This window comes from Rhamphochromis longiceps, linkage group LG11 (assembly GCF_057381845.1).
Source record: "Rhamphochromis longiceps isolate RC_006_pf linkage group LG11, R_longiceps_female_GT1.1, whole genome shotgun sequence".
NCBI classification, from domain to species: Eukaryota; Metazoa; Chordata; class Actinopteri; order Cichliformes; family Cichlidae; genus Rhamphochromis; species Rhamphochromis longiceps.
This window is the reverse complement of record NC_140567.1, coordinates 23,940,021-23,953,726: the sequence shown is the minus strand read 5'-3', so window position 1 is coordinate 23,953,726 and position 13,706 is coordinate 23,940,021. Positions and strand designations below refer to the sequence as shown.

At 41.3% G+C, this 13,706-nt stretch overlaps 1 protein-coding gene across 6 annotated transcripts in view; it reads right to left on the bottom strand.

Moving 5' to 3' along the window:
- The window catches only part of myh14 (myosin, heavy chain 14, non-muscle), a 32,606-nt gene extending 20,570 nt beyond the window's left edge, over positions 1 to 12,036 (bottom strand). The window contains exons 1-9 of one of the 6 annotated variants that reach the window (XM_085423087.1): positions 11,822 to 12,036; positions 7,917 to 8,097; positions 5,792 to 5,998; positions 4,658 to 4,814; positions 3,687 to 3,714; positions 2,692 to 2,806; positions 1,743 to 1,790; positions 246 to 338; positions 83 to 146 (exon numbers count right to left, since the gene is read on the bottom strand). In XM_085423087.1, the coding sequence (XP_085279213.1) occupies positions 83 to 146; positions 246 to 338; positions 1,743 to 1,790; positions 2,692 to 2,806; positions 3,687 to 3,714; positions 4,658 to 4,814; positions 5,792 to 5,998; positions 7,917 to 8,084 (880 nt within the window). In that variant the 5' untranslated portion in view covers positions 8,085 to 8,097; positions 11,822 to 12,036. Of the gene's footprint in view, positions 1 to 82; positions 147 to 245; positions 339 to 1,403; positions 1,416 to 1,742; positions 1,791 to 2,691; positions 2,807 to 3,686; positions 3,715 to 4,657; positions 4,815 to 5,791; positions 5,999 to 7,916; positions 8,098 to 11,821 lie in introns of all 6 variants that reach the window. The other 5 variants (XM_085423086.1, XM_085423088.1, XM_085423090.1 and 2 more) reach the window with 5 other exon arrangements.
- Between the last annotated feature and the right edge of the window lie 1,670 nt (positions 12,037 to 13,706).

The window sequence follows — 13,706 nt, the reverse complement described above, 5'->3', positions numbered from 1 at the left end:
CAGAAAGACCGTCTGCCTTCTCACTCCCCTTTGCTGTAAAGGCAGGAGGAAGTGCAGTTTCACAAAGTAAGCAGAAAGATACAGGTTTCAATGTTGGCACCAACAATGTATCCCGCCACGTCAAAATTGATACGAATGAATTTACCCTGAAAAAGCAGGAGAGGTGGCTCATGTTTCAGTTCATTTCTTTTTATACTGACGGCAGAACTTTATCTATCCGATTAATGAATCTAGTCAACTCTTACAAATCTAGAGGAGTTATCGTTCTTGACAGTCTTTGCGTTGCCGAAGGCCTCCAGTATAGGGTTGGCCTGCAGCAGCTGTCTCTCCAGCTCACCCTGTGAAACAGAGGAGACGTCTGATCAGACAAAACTACAGACATGACAGCTTCACAGAAAGACTTCTATGGTGGCCTCTAGACTAAAATGCACACGTTAACACTGCTCTGCTGAGAGGAACTAACGATCTGTTATGTAAAATACAAAAAAATACATGACTCAGTCTTGAAGAGCAGTGACACATACTGATGCATTTTAGGGCCCAATATAGCATCCAACACACTCCCCATTCCCCGTCACAAGAACAAATGATTCTCAACATAATTTAAATACTTGTCTCTCATTAGCAATCCGTGATAAGGGGATCAATTATGTTGCACATTTGCTTTTCATATGTTTAATAACTTCCTTTTTGAAACCTTTTTATTGATTTTTAAAATCAATAAAGGGCTACTATCGACTTGGTTGAGAAGCACTGTTACACAGCGAGATGTGAAGCTACATATTGGCTGATTCAAGCTCGCTGCAATGCATTATTGCAGTTGTCGCACTGCCGATGCAGCAGCTGACGATGCAGCAGCAGCCAGCAATGAGCATCAAAGGAGGTAGTTACAGGAGATGGTTTTATGGCAAAAACTATCAAAGAATGCCAGTCAGTCAACACAAAAGGCAGACGCACACAGAGAGAGCAAGAGGCCAGCCCTTTGATAGCGACAAAACACAGAGCAAACAATGTGTGCACTGCACACATTAACAAAGCCATATAGTTGAGTATGTACACTTCAAACGCTGTACACACAAACAGCTGCAACAACACACCCGCTCCCACATCATTCAATTGCATCATGTTCAGTTTGTGTTATTAAAACCACATCTACAGCAGAAACACTTTGCAACCACCTGCCCGCTGAGTATAACAGTAGAGACTGAACTAACTACCAGAACTAAAGACCCACAAGACCACGGGTTATTCAGATGAAAGTCAGAAAGAAGGAAGATATGATTCTCACTATGAAGCAAGACAATCATATCAGGTCCTGTAAATATTCTACAGGAAGAGTTTCACTTTTAAAAAAGGACTCCCCATAAATAAAAACCCAAGTTTTCTAAATATTTCATACTCACATATTGCATACTCTGGTGAATTGTGTGTGGAAAAAAAATGAAGTTTTAAGGGGGAGGAGATTGGGTGGATGGACAAACATGTGGATTGGATAAACAAACAAACAATAAAAAGACAAATAAGACAAATAAGACAACAATCATAACAACAAACAAAAGAACAGAAACAGTCTAAATCGAATATACTGTCTAGGGCTTCACTGTTAATGAGCAACAATATCAGCATGACAGTTCAATGGTTTAAGGTTACTCTGCTTTGAGTTAGTTGGAGTTCATTAGGCAGAAATCAGGGCAGGAGAAAAGCAAAAGTAAGGGCAGGGCAGCAAGACAGAGTTAACTCACCCTGTTCACTATAGTGCTGCCTCTTGTTAAGGACCTAGAGCCGTCCATCTGAACATGCAGGCAAGAGAGAAGGACAGTGCAGACGAAAGAAAATGAAGGAAAAACCAGTGCAGGAAGGAAGGTAAGAAATAATGCTCAGAATGATTCAAAGAGGAAGCCCACTCCGAGCTAAGATACAATAAACTTAACTGCACCTACAGAAAACCTGGTATGTCTTATCATATCAATTAACAGGGAAGAAGAAGATAAAGAAAGAAAAAAAAGAAAAGAAGAAGAAGAAGGAGAAGAAAAGGAGTGCTAGCTCATGAAGTTGGATGTCAACAATACAGGAGCTAACATATGGTTTTATAAGGAAGGAAGCTGACTCGACATGATTGTTAGACACACAATGCATTTTGGAGAGTAACACTCAATATAAACACAACAGTTTAATTTACAGCTAAGCTCCACAGCCTCCCTTTAATAATCACTTAAAAACACTGCAGTACATGAGTCACAGAAAGTAAGACAAGCTTTTCAAGCTGTTTCAAATTAGTTTTTAGTCTTTCTACACTAACAGCCCCTGTTTTTAGACCCAAAGTTAACTGTAAGACATCAAGAGTAGCGTCAGTCTTTCTTTACATATACACCAGCTGGGCAGCATTTCACGCTTAAAACATGCAATACTCTTCCTAGATTGGTGATTTAGTGGTCGAAGACTGCCTAATACGTAAACAGCAATGTCAACCTGAAATAGTTGTAACTGGGTTTATTTAAACTGTACAGTATTTAGAGTGCAGACTGCAGTTATTGGTTTCTCACATCAATCCTTAGTTATTTCTTCACCCATTCTATCCTTCCTGTCATTCCCCTCCTGTTTTATTCCCAAGTTTCTATAAAGCCTTTCTGTATGTGATGTGTTCTCCAAGCTGCTCTTCTTCTGTTCTGTTGCACCTCTGCTGTAACATACCTGCACAGCTTCCTTTTTTCTACCCAGAGTGCCACCTTTATGGGAGGAGGCAACATGAGCCAGATACTGGATGACTTTCTTAGTGTTCTCCGTTTTCCCAGCTCCGGACTCTCCTCTGAAATACAAACACAAAACTATGTAAGGAACACAGCTAATTCCCCTGTTGGCCTAAATGTTTGGTCTTCAACATATGGTCTCAATCATGAATTGGTATATATAATTTTTACAGAGAGAGAATCCACATGAACAAGTGGCCAAACGCACACTAGTCACAATAATAAACATTAGAGCCCATGCAGTGCATTCAAAGACCACAGGTCTAAACAGAAGGCAGGTGTGAAGGATATAGGCTATGCTAGTGTTGTTGCTTTTGGAAAATAATGGAGGAGAAAGGAACAAAAATAGCAGCTGTAAAAGATCTGAAAGAATCAGCCGAATTGTTCCACACACACACTTTGAGACTGACTCGAGATGAGCCTGATTTGGGAGCCTTGACAATGACAGGAAGAGTCTGGCAGGAAGAAGAGCAGGATGGTAGGATCAGAGGCAAGCAAGCAGGTAGGGTGCACACAGACAGGAGGCTGGCTATATTCACAATATGGTACTGAAGTCTTAGTCGATTTTCTGTGTTATTTTTCACTCAATTATAGAAACTGTGTACGTAGCTACATGGAAGAATTACTAAGATGTAAATTTACTCAGCTGAGATTTTTGTTTTTTTCTTGGAAAAAATATAAAATCCCAGATAAAATCTGAAATTATCACATTTTCCTCTTCTGATCTATATAAAAGGACCAGAGTGTTTTGATTTGCACCACATTTAGTTACAAATATAAACACATGAGTGCATGCAGGCCTCAATGCATACTAATTAAAGGAAATGCACACCGAATATACAAATGCAGAAGGACTCCAGCAAACACTAGAAAATTCTCCTCCCAAATGACAAAGCATGTACACAGAGACACACTGATGGCTTGCTGCAGGCTACTCACGTGCAGAGGATTGACTGATCTTCTCTGTCTGTGGGAGAGAAAACACGTCACAAGGTCATGGGGGCGACATAAAACGCCAACCGTTCAACAACAAGTTTGGCTAAAATGAATAAAAATGAATTACATAAATGACATATGATTCCTTGAAATAACACACTGTAGATTGCTCCATGGGAGTGAAGAGGCTTTCTAAGGCATTAGCTGGCTCATGTTATATTAAACCTCCACCCTCACAAACTGGGCATGAAGTGCTGTGGAAATCCATGCAGCCAAATAAATAAATATTCTGTGTATTTGAGCCCTTTTTCTCTGCATGTCAGTCACTTCTTTTCAATAAGAGCTGTAAAGCAAAGCTGGTCACCAGCTGAACTGGTCTCTCCAGGCTGCCAAACCACTCAACACTGGTAGTCAATGGGTGGACACTGTTTGCAACATTGCTTGCATTTGCTTTTAAGATTCCCACGCGCTCAGCCTGGAGGAATTCATACTGGTCATACAGGTTGAATCACCTCGGTAACACACCTACCCTTAAAGAGGTGTGAGGTAGTAATTTCGACTAAAGAGTCTCATCTGCCCTGTTCTGTTATCTCAGGTAGTCACTCAAAGGCAGAGACATTGCTCAACCGACCCTTTCTGTCTCATTTAATAAACTCTACATGAAAGGCGGGGAGGGCATGAAAAGTATCTGTCAGTAATTGCTATTACATGTAAAGTTATGCGGTTAACCACAACGAATACACAGTTATATCACTGGATTGACTGTTCGTTAAAAGGAGTGCCACTCTTGGAAATCTCAGTTGTAAAAATACCATCCCGTATATTTGTTTTAACTTTTCAGGCTTTTGATAAAAGCCAGGAATATACCACACCTTGAAACAGTATTCACAATGTGGCTTAGTGATCAAAGATCACGGAACATGTACAGGGTCAGAGTTAACTAAGGGTTAGAGGTCACAGACAGTACTAAGTACCTTGCAGCATGCTGCGATAAGCAGCCTCTGATATGGCGTAGATGTGAGGGGGCATCTCGTGGCGTTTCTTGCCTCGGTACATTTCCACAATGGATTCTGTGTAGATTGGCAGGTTCTTGTATGGGTTCACAACCACACAGAAAAGCCCTGAATATGTCTAGAAGAAAACACACACAGGAGAGAGAGATTCACACTGACCTAATTTTGCGTGGGGGATGTCAATCCCAGCAGAATATAACTGTCTTACCTCTCATAGTCCTATTCTTTATACTCTATAATTCAAAAATACAACTTTATGAAGAAGATAGTGAGTTTAATGACTGTTTTTCAAAATCTGCAACTTTTCTGACCTCTGACACACTTAATACAAGTAATTTAGGCCAGACTGCAGTAGACTGACAAAAATTACATGTTCTGTGGGCGGCCTGTGTAAAATCTGCAGTATCACGATCTCATTAAACTGTTGCTTTAGCAGAAAGCACAGAAGGGAGGCAACAGTGCTGCCAAGATTGTATAGAGCATCCCGGGTTACATATTAATGCACAGGATTGTGCACAGAAGGATTGATTTTAAAAATTCAAAGAAAAATTGCACCTCTTGTAAACACAGTCAGTGATGACACACAGTGTGTCAACACCAATAAAGCTCCCATGATGATTGCTGCATAAATGAAAGTCATGAAAGCCCCCCACACCTATCTTATCCAATAGTATGATACACCCTTCAAAGCTATTCCAACAATCTCTCTGCGTTCCTGACTTTCCACCTCTTATTTAGCATCCTCCATTATTTACACATCATTAACAGGAAGCTCTGCATTTAATCGAGTCAATTTTCTTTATGTTATTTCACTTTAAATGCCACTTCACTAATATCTTACATCTGCACCCCCCCCCCCTTTTTTTTTCCAGCAGAAACTGAAGATGCCCCCATAGCTGCCCCACACCCACACAACAACTTCGTAAACTGACTCCACACAAGCTGAAATGCATCTCTTACCGATGCATATCAGCTTACACAAGAGATCCCACCGCACTTCACATGTACACAACATCCAGGACTTCACGTGTCCAGCGACTGCTTCCTCTTGCTCATGCATGTGTGTACAGTGTGAGCTGTGGTTGGTGCACTCACATAGATCAGGCCAGAGTAGTATCTCTCTCTCAGGTTGTGCAGCACCGACGCTTCATTGAGGCAGGTGAGGTCGGCCATGTCCTCCACTTTGCTGAAGCGCGGAGGGTTCATACGCTGCACCTCCTCCCTGGACAAGGTCACCCGCCGCTGGCTGTCTGTCAGCTCCACCTCCACCTCATCACCGCGCTCCTCTCGGATGCTGGCAGACTGGATTTAATAGAAAAACATTGAGGAGTTTTCACCTCGTAACTGAGAACAAAATGAAACTTGTTTAATAAAAGGATTTTTGGGCAGACTGTTGGATCACAACGATGCTATGAAGATGCTACTTGGCAGACTCAAAATCACTCAGAACAGCTTTCCAAACAGATGACACTTATAATAAATGTATCTTTGACTTAAAAAACAAACGAACTGTTAAACAGTTTCCTGTATCAAGCATATTAAGCTGTATAGTTCTATTCAGCTTAGAGGAGAACAGAAAGCCTGCACATCAGGTCGAACTTCATTCACATAACTTGAAGTTTGCTAAAGAAAACTGCCAAAATGAATGCACACATTTACTACACCTCAGAAGAAGAAAAAACTCCTACCCACATTTAAAATACAGCAAACATTGTAACTATATTTAAAAAGAAATGTTTGTCAGAATGGGACCAAGTGTGGTTTGGAGCATGAGTGTCATTACATTTGACAGCATGACGAGAATAGACGGTGACAGATGAGGACAGAGACGACCTCCTTTGTCACGCTGCTGATCTCGTGCTTGTTGGACAGGAAGTACTGATCTCAAGCTCTGACCATGTTGCAGGACCCTGCTCTGCTGCATTTTATTCTCTCCACTACTTGATATGCACAACACGCAAAATGTGTGTGTGTTTGTGCGTGTTTGCATTCATGTGGGTGAATGTTAGTCACACTGAACTACCAGCTAAGAATATGAAACTAGATGACAGTGTGCATGCCTTTCTGTGTGTGTGTGTGTGTGTGTGTGTGTGTGTGTGTGTGTGTGTGTGTGTGTGTGTGTGTGTGTGTGTGTGCTTGATCATGATTGTAAAATGAAGTCAGTGTCTCTGCAAAGGCCTCTTTAACATTGGGAGGCTGAAGGAGCGTATTGTTCTATTCATAGAGCTTTTTTATGAAACGAGTCCAGCAGAGACAGAGAGAGGCTGTGAGACAAATCTTCAAATTCTTATGTCACTTCCTTCAACATGCACACTGCAAACTTGTCATGAGCATTAGACAAGTAGCAAGGTGAAGTGAGACAAATAACATGAGGGCCTCATGATCAAGGCTGTTACAGTTAACCAAATAAGGTGTGAAAAACATTTTAGATAAATGAAATAAAGATAAATTCTGAACTGAGACATGTGCTTAGTTTTAGTACGGATCAATGTGGTTAAATGTTTCAGCACAACAAGCATGGTGACGCTTTTGTTTGTTCTTTTTACTGGAATGTCTAAATGACATCAAGTTTTTTTCTTTTTACTGTAATATCTTTTCTGAGCTTGTGAAAACTTGTCCATGATGGATACACCCACATTTAAATTGTAAAGAAAATGAAACTAAATATTTTTAAAGACTAAAGGCCAAACTGAAATGAGCAAATCACAACTGGAAACTAAGTGGAAGTAAAACAATTTAAATGACAAAAGTAAATAACGTAATCAAAAATATTAAATTGTAAGACTGTGCCTGTGATACTAACTACACTTAACCCTCTGAGGTCTTATCAAGCTGACGTGCATGCTTAGAGGTAATAGAGGTAGAGGTAATCGCTGCTGATGACTTAGACCTTACATAGTTACATATGTAAGTAACCATCACAAATCAAAAGTAAATAATCCAACAAGATGAAAAAATAGAGCACTGCTATAGTAACAAAAACCTCCTCAAACATAAAAAATGTGACACACACACACACACACACAGCCCATGTCTGTGCCTGACCTGTCTGACACACCTTTAACTAAGGGCACACACTCAGGGCCAATAATTCACCAGGGGATTAACAAACTCAGACAGTGGAAGGAAGGAATGAGAAAACAAGTGAAACTTGTCTATTGTGTTAACATCCTGCATTTGAAATGTTTGTGCTCGTGCACCGCATGTCATGGCAGCTCACCTCGAAGCCTTGTTTCTCTGAGGGCACCCACACCAGCCTCTTAGCTGCCCAGTCAGCCTGGCTGGCAGCAGAGAACATAGAGTTGTTGGAGTTGGGAGACCCTGGCGCTGTGCCCGATGACAGGAAGCGGGTGACATCGTTGGCACCGCCCCCCGTTGGCCTGGACATGGTACTTCTGGCACTAGGTAAGGAGAGAATTAGACATGAAAAAAAGGGCGCAACAAAAAGTCATTCCCTGTTGAGCCACTTCTTGCCACAGGCCTACAAACTGGAGCTCTGCAGAGGATATAAAGGACTGTCGTACTGTGATACTAATGTGATTCTGTGCCAAGACATCTCACACTTGATGTGCAACCAACCACGCACCCACATATATAGGAAGAGCAATAGTAGCACGCAAGCCATATCCAGCCGAGTTTTGGCCAGCGATGGCCTAATTGAAAGACACAGCAAATCAAGGAGAAGACAGGAATGAAAGAAAGACAGAGAGATGGCTGGGTGGAGAGCTGGAGGGGTGGAGGAACAGCGAGATACATCAATCCACTGAGTAAACTGACATGACAGTGAAGAGGGGGAAGGATGGGAAGGGAAAAGGGTGGGAAAGCAGTAAGAAGAGGAGATCAAAATGGACTGGATCTATTGTTAACTTGAAATAGATAAGGCACTAGAGCCCACTGGACTCAGCAGAGATAAAACTGTAGAGGCCCTCTCACTGAGGACTTGGACACAGTGGTGCCAAAATGCTGATTCGCCTTAGGGGCTGGGGTCCTGTGGAAGACGAGGTGACAGTCTAAAAGTGGCAGCTAATCTAACACATGAAGGCAAACTATAGCCAGGATCACTGCAGTACTACAACATAATGATTCAGCTACTCAGACAACTAAGAAATATACTAGGAGGGGCAATAAAGCCAACCAGAAAAGCCCGGTTGCAGGTGTGGCAGCTGTTACCACTGCTTTATTTATTTTATTCATCACTTAATGAGAAACAATCAGTAAAACAAAAATGAATATTTGATGCTATTTTAATCTCTTTGAATCTCTGAAAGTAAAGTGAGGACATTTTGAGTTGATATTGTGAGCTGCTGACGTGATAATGTACATTATTATAAATTATTACATTATGATACTTTCTGACTTTTAACAGAACAAAAAAAAATTATCTAGAAAAAAAACTGAAATGTCAAAAATGCGCTCAGAGTATGCTGAACTGAAATCTATGTCAACAGCAGAGATGCTCGGAGTGGAGTAAGGTATAGGTGCTTTAGGTGGCTCCCCTAATGCCAAGGGGTCACCACAGCAGATGGTTATCCAGGCTTTTTGATTTAGCGCAGATGTTATGCTGGATATCCTTCCTGATACAACCCTCCCATTTATCTAGGCCTGGGAATAGAACTGGGAATGCAGGAGCTTGTATCCCTCAGGACTGGGTTTCAGTCTCCTCCTGGTCTTAAACTGCAGATGTTTCATGTGTAAAGCAAATTTGTTATAACAGCTAAAAAAAAATTATACTTTTTTGCAGATTTGCCTGGTGATTCTATGCACACATTTCATTTTTGTCCTCATGATACTGATATTTAAGTTGGTTTAGATAATGTTTTTTTTAATCTACCCAAATAAAGGCCAAGAGGTGTTTTAAGACTTTCCATATCTTCTATTGAACCAGGAAGCGAAACTCTTGAGATTAAGACCTTCTTGCAAAAGAGAATCTTAATCTGGGTTGAGACAGGAAGCATTAACTAAGCAGGTTTTTTGATAATGGGAGAAACTGGATTTCCCAGAGAAAATCATTGTAAGCAAAGGGAAAAACCTGTTAACTGGACAAGAAGGGCCAGGGTTTGAACCTGGGACCTACTTACTGATAGCAAGATGGTTTTATTATCTGTTAGTTAACAGATAATTAGATTCCCTAAAATAACATTAACCTTTTGATTAATCTTTCTAGCATCCCAGCTTCAGCTATTAGTGTCATGTTAATATAAATCTGTGGCATCTGATGGTCTAAATGGTGAGTATGCAGGTGATTTTTTTTTTGTGTGAGGTCATTGAAATTAACAGAATTCAGTTTTATGAAGGAATGAGCTAATACACGTTCCTCTGAAACAAGCACAAGGGATTACCTTTGAACAAGTCAAGTCTGACCAGACAGGCTTTTGTGCCGTCGTATAGGGTGAGTGTGTTAGCTTTAGGCCTATCCGCCATGCTTTAACAGGTATGTCATCGAGCTTGATTCTTGCTATTCATCTCACTTTTTTTGGCCCGTCTGTCCCCAGCCCTGTGATTACCATACCTGTAACCTTAATACAACTGTGGGTGTGGAGTAAACATGCTGACAAAAGAGTCGCCACCACCCAGACAGTCAGTATGGAAAATATGTGATCCCAGGGTGACATAAAACAGCTGTGCAACTGTTATTAAGTTCAAACTTCCCACATGTGCCACTCAGCCCCAAGTCTATTTCTTACTACTTTCTCATATTTCTGGGTAATGTAGTTTTAAATAAATATAACAACAAACACTTTATTTGCCTGGGACTATATACAGACTATTTCCAGGAGAAGAGAAACATGGGTTTACTGCAGCCAGCATTGATGAAGTAATGTACAAACATGTCATGTGAGTGAATCATGTGGCTGACTAATATGCATTTAATACCTCTAAAGGCCACAAAGAAATGTGCTCTATCGGGGTTGGGGTAAAACTTATTAGCAGTCAGAGTGTATTGTTCGTTTTGGGCTTAGAAATAACAATCTGACATATGAATTATGTCTCTACGAAGAGAAAATGCATGAGATGTAACCTGTTTCCACAGGCTATTCTTCAATCAGCCCTATCATCAGTCAGGTCTTTGCATTGTCAGCTCTGTAACTGTAGTGCACGATGCTGCTGAGCCTCATCGATGCCACCGATTAACTTGGAGCAAACTCCTTGCACAGGCGGTCGTATCCCAGGATGTCGCAGTACATCGTGGACTAAAGCAGCAAACTCGTCCTGCAGCAGCTGGAGTTGCCAAACCTTGACTGCTCTCCTCCATAGCAACACCCTGAACACTGAGCAGCAGCCCTTAGACAATACCTTGTGAGTTTGAACTGAGGTCATTCACTGCGGGGGTCCTCTTTTCTCTGTATGTGTGTGCGCGTGTAATTACTGTGTGGGTGCTTGCGCGTGACGGGTGGGGGAGCTGGAAACGCCTTTTCTTCAGCTTTGATGCCAAGTGGCACACAGCATCGGGGACGATACCGTGGCATCTGCGCACTTAAAGCGGACACGTTGAGGAAAAGGTGACATTATTATTTAAAAAAAAAAACCCACAGGCTGTAATAATTGCAGTGCGGCGCCTGCAGGAGCAGTCCAGCTGCGAAGCTGGAGCTCTGTGAACTAACCTGCATTTTCAAACCGTAGCTTCAGCTCAAATGGAAAAAAAACCTGACGAAGACAACCACACCTTGAACGTAAGACATGAAAAACCATATGGGCCCCAGCCTTTAAATGACTGTGAACGGCATGCATGTGGCAGCCACAAAAACAGCCTTTTTTCCTATCATCATTATTATTTATAACAATAATAATATTAATACCACCATCATTACCATTATTACTATCACACAAAAATCACAATGGACCAACAGATTTTGGTAATATGGGTCGGAATGTTAAAAATAAGGTCGAATAATTGCTTTTCTTGGCCAGACTTCAGGTCATTTCGATGAAAGGCTTTTTTAGCACAAAGACCAATCCTAAATTAAATGCCCCCAGCCCCTCTGCTGTTTCACATTTAGGCGTTAAGCCACCGCATTTAGACTAACCATACGAGGTTAGCCAGCTCCACTAAAAAAATGATACGTTGAGGATATTACACTGGCTATTTACGAGTTGGATTAGAGTAAAGGCAATTAAATGTCTTACCTTCAGGTTCCGCTTTGAGGTGTGGATAAGGCTGCGGTGTGAGGGGAACCGGGATGAGGCTGTTTCTTGGGTTATTTTCCTGCCTGATAGGTGTGTAGCGTACCGCATATGCGGCTTTTATCATTGCATTGCTCTCACAGTGGAGCAACACACACTCCTCGGTGAGAATAAAATAGACAGAGAGCACTGAGGGCAACTCGGCGGCTTCAGCCTCGGAGAAGGACTTCCTGCTAGCGGACCAACCAAGTACGAGCAGACGGGTTTTAGACAGGTCTAGAGAGAAACGAGTCCAATCAAAATCTAGAACCGAGCCGTAGACCCGCCTCTTGAATACGACGGGAGCTTTCCGCCCTAAAACGGTCATAAAGCGCTCGCGCTGACGAATCGAGACAACAGCGGCGCAGACGTCTCCGCCTTTAACCAATGCTAACTGCCGTGAGGCGGGGCTTCTTCTGAATGACATGGCAAACAGCAAATCGGAGCGCTGGAGCAGGTGCCGTGCGGCGCTCTCGCGCTACAGTAGGGGGATTTGCGCGCTCTTTGTTTACCACTGACTGGCAGCGAGTGTCTGCAGACGCTGATCTGGGATCGGAATCGTTTGACTTCACCTTCAAGCTCAATACAGGGTTTCTTGGAAAGATCTGATTCAAGGTGCCTGATTCAGATCACCCCAAATTTCCAAGAGTAGCACGGTTAGTAAATAAGTAAATATTTACACCAATCATATCAGAGTAATAGCGAGAAACTATGAAATCTCAACTTCTGCTTTAAAATTATATATTTGTTTGCACGCAAAACGTAACGCATATATTAAATAATATTAAATTTGTCAATAAAATAAAATAAATTAAAATAATAGAGAGTCTAGTCCTTGTATTTGTGACTGTAACAATAATACTGTACTGTACAGTACTCTGCTTTGGTAACTACTGTCCATGATGTAAATATGTAAAAATTGTGCTTCTATTCTGTGTCCTGTTCTGTTTGTATAAGTGTGTTTTGGCTGCTGATACAACCAAATTTCCCCTTGTGGTATAATTAAAAGATTATTCTATTCTATTCTATTCTATTCTCTAATACAGACCTACATGTCACAAAATTCCTGAGAACCTTTAGAGAATGCCCCACGAGGAATTACCATAGCATAAGCAGGAAAACTTTCTTTTTCTGTTCAACTTGGCATGTTTTTTTTGTTGTTTTTTTACCCCACCCATTTGTTCATTGGGTGGGGTAGGTTTACACCTATGGGTGATTTAGAATCACCGGTTAATTCAGTTCCACTAATTGTATGTCTATGGACTGTGGGGGGAAGCCAAAGCACCCAGAGACACACGGAAAGTCAGCAGCTAAATATTGAAGTCAAACTCAGGACCTTCTTGCTGTGAGGCAAAAGCGCTAACCACTGTCCCACCGTGCTGCTTGCTCAATAAAAGAAAAAAAAAAGGAAACAAGCTGAACAGCAGTGAATTAATGATTTGCATCAAACCCTTGTTTATATTCCCTAAAAAAAAATCATATTTGGTTGACTTGGTTACATTTATCACCCGTGCCACACCTGCTCTGTGTCCTTTTAGTCAGAACACAATTCTTTTCGCGGGCTGTGTTTCTACGTCTGATTCATCAGCAGTGATATAATTTTCATTTAATATTTGAATTTTGATAAGAAAATAAGGGGTAAACATATTAATCAAATTACACTTGATTACTACAGTTTCACTTACATCATAAAGTTTTTTCCCCCCTTTATAAATAACTCAGTAACTGTTTAGTCACATTTTCTGTAATTGGCTGAAATAATCACTGAAAGTACAACACAAGGAAGATATTCATGTAAAATTGCTGCAGTGGAATGTCCTTTTAAAACATAGGCTAACTGGGTGAAGTA